This window comes from Macadamia integrifolia, chromosome 5, assembly GCF_013358625.1.
Source record: "Macadamia integrifolia cultivar HAES 741 chromosome 5, SCU_Mint_v3, whole genome shotgun sequence".
NCBI classification, from domain to species: Eukaryota; Viridiplantae; Streptophyta; class Magnoliopsida; order Proteales; family Proteaceae; genus Macadamia; species Macadamia integrifolia.
The window spans coordinates 44,609,162-44,613,162 of record NC_056561.1 but is presented as its reverse complement, the minus strand read 5'-3'; the positions used below and the strand labels follow the sequence as shown (position 1 = coordinate 44,613,162).

The following is a 4,001-nucleotide window of genomic DNA, read 5'->3' as shown; positions in this document are numbered from 1 at the left end:
CTGCAGCGCTGCACTGGAAGTGAGCATCTGGGAGCTGGGGGCACATCTGAAGGGGCATCCAGCCGTCAGATATTCACTGCACAGGATGCAGAGGATCTGGAGGCCCCAGACATGGTATCCCCCATAAACGAATTCGGTTATGTAGGAAGCCCTTTCTCCCATCATTGCAATAGCAACCAATTTTCCTCTCATCGTATGGAAGGAATAGATGTTTTTCAGTTCTGCTGGTGTCTTGAAATTTATCGCAGGAAACCTAGTTCAGGAATGAAAACTAATCTAGCACCAAATATAATCTGAAATATCAAACACTTGAACAACACAAACACAAATATAGAAGAACGTCTTGGACTTGCTATAGTTCTTTCGTTTAATATGTACGGGGTGAAAGACCATTAAAATAAGGGTAAATGCAAAATGGGGGAGGAAAAAATGAAGTTTCAGGACTGAGAGAAATTCAAAGAGAAGCTTTCAAGGAGCAAACCAATATGGTTTCAAGTTACAATGGCCTTGGGTCTTCATCACCGAGGAACTGCAAACCCTAGGTAAATAAACAGAAGGAAATATAGAAAGAAAATCAGTAGTGGAAAAAGTTTCACCCAATGACAGGATCAATGTCTGAATAAAGGTACCAAACAAGTAGGAAACATGAAGCCTATGGTAGGGACTGCAATAAAAAGAAAGATCCAGGTGAAACTTGAGGAAATCAATGAACACATCATGTTCTAGCTACGACTTTTGACAATATCAAGATGCAGAAGAAACCTGACTGCCTATTTGTTTGACTACAATTAAAAAGACAGCCATAAAATTTAAGATGTTCCTGCTACAGGAAAACACTTCATCATATATCAACACTCACAACCAAATTAACTCCCAGAAATTTGCCAAAGTGTATAAATTAAAAGCTATGAAGTATTTAATCACTAGCTGATGTTCAGCAGCAACTGGACAATGGTTTCCTATTTCACAGTTGCACCGAACTTCAATCACAGAAATATATTATAGGTCTATTAAAGATCATCCTGGAGATGAAAATAAAAGAAGTGATAATGATATGAAATTCGTTATGTAGGAAAGGCACATGCAGTGCACATATATATGTACACGGGCTGTTCAATTTTCCAGACGAATTGGGCTAGTGGCTTATTTATTAGTTCAAACTACAGGTAAATGAGGAACCAAAATTGAGATGTCAGACCTCTCTATTTCATACTCAAAAAATTTACATGGTATGATGTTTCTTCTTCCTCATCGAACAAGTTCCTAATCAGCTAATGAATTGGCATAACACAAAGCCATGAATATATGCACCTAAAGGACATAAATATTTGATCCAATCCTTCCATATGCTGTCACCAATGAGGCAAGCACCACGGAATGAGCTGATTCATTGGACCCTAATTATTTTCACTAAGGAAATGACAATCCTAGATATGAAGGAGCATTTAAGAGCTGTAACTTCTCTAAACGAAGCTCCTGATTCAACTCACATGTGCTGCTCCAACTCTCCACCGTCATTTTAGAAAGCTCCTCATGCAACTCCTTACTTGGAACTCCCCCCCCCCCCCCCCCCCCAAAAAGAAAAACGATAGATACCAAGGGTCCAAGATAACCCTTATTTGAGGAACTACATAATTTTTTCTATACAAAGAACAAAGTACAAGGATGTCGGCGAAGCCAGAAAGAAGGGAATAAAAAACAACAGACTCAAGGTTTAAACCTAGAACTGTAACCACTCCTACTGACATCTTCTTTGCAATCTGGCAAACATGTTGGCCACGCTTAGCCCTCTATTGGGTTGGGGTGTTCAGCCTGGCAGCATGGAAGGAGCATCTGTAAAAGAACTGTGAAAATTTCAATGGGGTACCACCCAAACCCTGAATCATCTGACAATTGTGTAAGAAGCTCCCTTTCCTACAAAGCGGTGAAATCCCAAGGACATGAATAACCCAATTCCAAGCAGGAGAGCAAGAACCCTACATCTTTCCATTCTAACCGGCCGTGAATAGACAAAACCTCCCCTGCTCTCAAATTACCCCTTATTACTCCCTTCAGTGCCTAAAGGTTCAAGATTCTCCAGAAAACACTTTTGACATTTGAATTTGATGGAAGTAACTGTAGATGCTGCTGACATTATCATCTTCTAAAAGTGTTCTTCACCATTTGCTCACCAATATTACCAGAAAAATACAACATGCCCAAGAAAAGCTAAGGGGCAACTGCTCAAAAATCCTAACAAGAATATATAAGTGTTGGTGTAAGATACTGAACTTAATCAGAATGTGAAAGAAATAAAGGATGCCAAATGAAACTACAAAAAATCATTAAAAAGTAACTGTAAAAGTTGACATCATCATCTTCTAAACATGATCTCCAATATTACCAACAAAATACAACATGCAGCAGAAAAGGGTGGAAAAAACAAAAGGGAAAGGAAATCCCTGGAGAACTAAGAAATACTCCAAAAATGAGTTAACAGAAAATATTCTCTTGATAAAAGTATGTAGCAATAGTTGCTTAATACAACGTCCAGAAATTCTAGGCTTGAAGGAATTTTTCCAATTTCAAATTAATTAAAACTGAGATGCATTTATTGCTCAGATAGAACCAGCAGGCCTTGTCACAACGGCAATGCAAGTCCTATACCATGAAGTAGAAACAAACATGTCAGAGACTCAGTATAACAAATTTGACATTTAAGTAGGACGCATCCATTGCTACTAAACAATAAAACACTAGCTGATTGGAATTCCTCACGCATCAATTTAATTCTAGTTTTGAATGAAATTACTTGCAGCAAATAAAGACACAGTCAAAAAACATGACAGTATTGAACTACTCCAAATCTTCAGCATTCATTTAGAGACTATAAAAAGCATCGAAAACCTATAAAATTTTGAAGATACCTTGAGAGAGCCAACTCCAGCAACTGGAGTCAACGGCGATGATGGATACGAGACGAGTAGAAGCGATGGCACTGTGAAGTGGCATCAGAGATTCCACGCTTCCTAACGCCATGACCATCCTGAAAGTGAACGGAGTGATAAAACATGAAAATTAATGAAAATCCTAAAGAACACCATTAAAACAGATGCTAGGGTTTTACGATCAAAGAAAGCATCTGAGTTTACCTTGAAGCACGAGGAGTTGTTCTTATGGGAGGGAAGAGGGAATTCATGGTAGCTTTGGGTGCAAGGGTTTCAGTGACTACATTTCTGGAACGAAATGCAATAGACCTAGCTCCCGCCATCGCTGATCTACGAAGCGAAGCCATCCTCTCACACGATGAGAACCAACAGCCAAGGGAGAGAGGCGCGACTACAGCCAAAACTCCTTAAACCCCAAGGGCTTTGATAGAGATGTAAACATTTTGCAAAACCAGACCAGGCGTGAACTGAAAACGGACCCGGTTTGGTTTTTGATCGGTTAAACCACAGGTTATAAAAAAATGGAGTTCGGATCTTATGCAAGCTCCTCCCTCCTCTGAAATGACATATTTACACCTCTTTATTGGAGGAGGAAGACATAGAGAGACACCAACCTATGCTATGCATCCGGACATGAAACTCAATCTCATAAATGAATTTTAAAATAACGAAAATTTAAGAAAAATTGTGAAATTACTTGGCAAGAAAACTTTAGCCTAATAAAACAATTGAACCACATTGATCATGGTTGAATAGGACTCCTAAGAAAACCATGTATCTTTACGACTATTTCTTAGGTTGTCCTAAATTTTATAGAGAGAATAATTTTTATAGGGGAGTGTAATGTCCACCCCTAGACACAATATGGAGTGAAATGATGTTGTGCCTCCTCCCCCACGAAATGTCTAATCTCACCTTACTGGATGCACTTGCGCACCTTTTCATTGACCCCAAAACACGCACAAGCGTTACACCCTCCCATAGAATAACATTTTTCCATTTTTATGTTTTCTTTTTTATGGGGTTTTAATTTATCCATCCATTAGGGACCTTGAAAGCCACTTATTACAAAAT

The 4,001-nt window shown here is 38.9% G+C and overlaps 1 protein-coding gene across 2 annotated transcripts; it reads right to left on the bottom strand.

The window, feature by feature from the left end:
• Window positions 1-277: 277 nt before the first annotated feature.
• Window positions 278-3,361, bottom strand: LOC122078912 (protein NONRESPONDING TO OXYLIPINS 2, mitochondrial). 2 transcript variants are annotated; one of them, XM_042645112.1, is made up of 3 exons: window positions 3,132-3,361; window positions 2,907-3,025; window positions 278-538 (listed from the first exon to the last, which is right to left on the bottom strand). In XM_042645112.1, the coding sequence occupies exons 1-3, from the start codon at window positions 3,272-3,274 to the stop codon at window positions 519-521; spliced, it is 282 nt and encodes a 93-aa protein (XP_042501046.1). In that variant the 5' UTR covers window positions 3,275-3,361; the 3' UTR covers window positions 278-518. The 2 variants fall into 2 exon arrangements, with proteins under 2 accessions (XP_042501046.1, XP_042501045.1); XM_042645111.1 differs by lacking the exon at window positions 278-538 and adding an exon at window positions 2,300-2,640 and having other exon boundaries at window positions 3,132-3,360.
• Window positions 3,362-4,001: the final 640 nt, after the last annotated feature.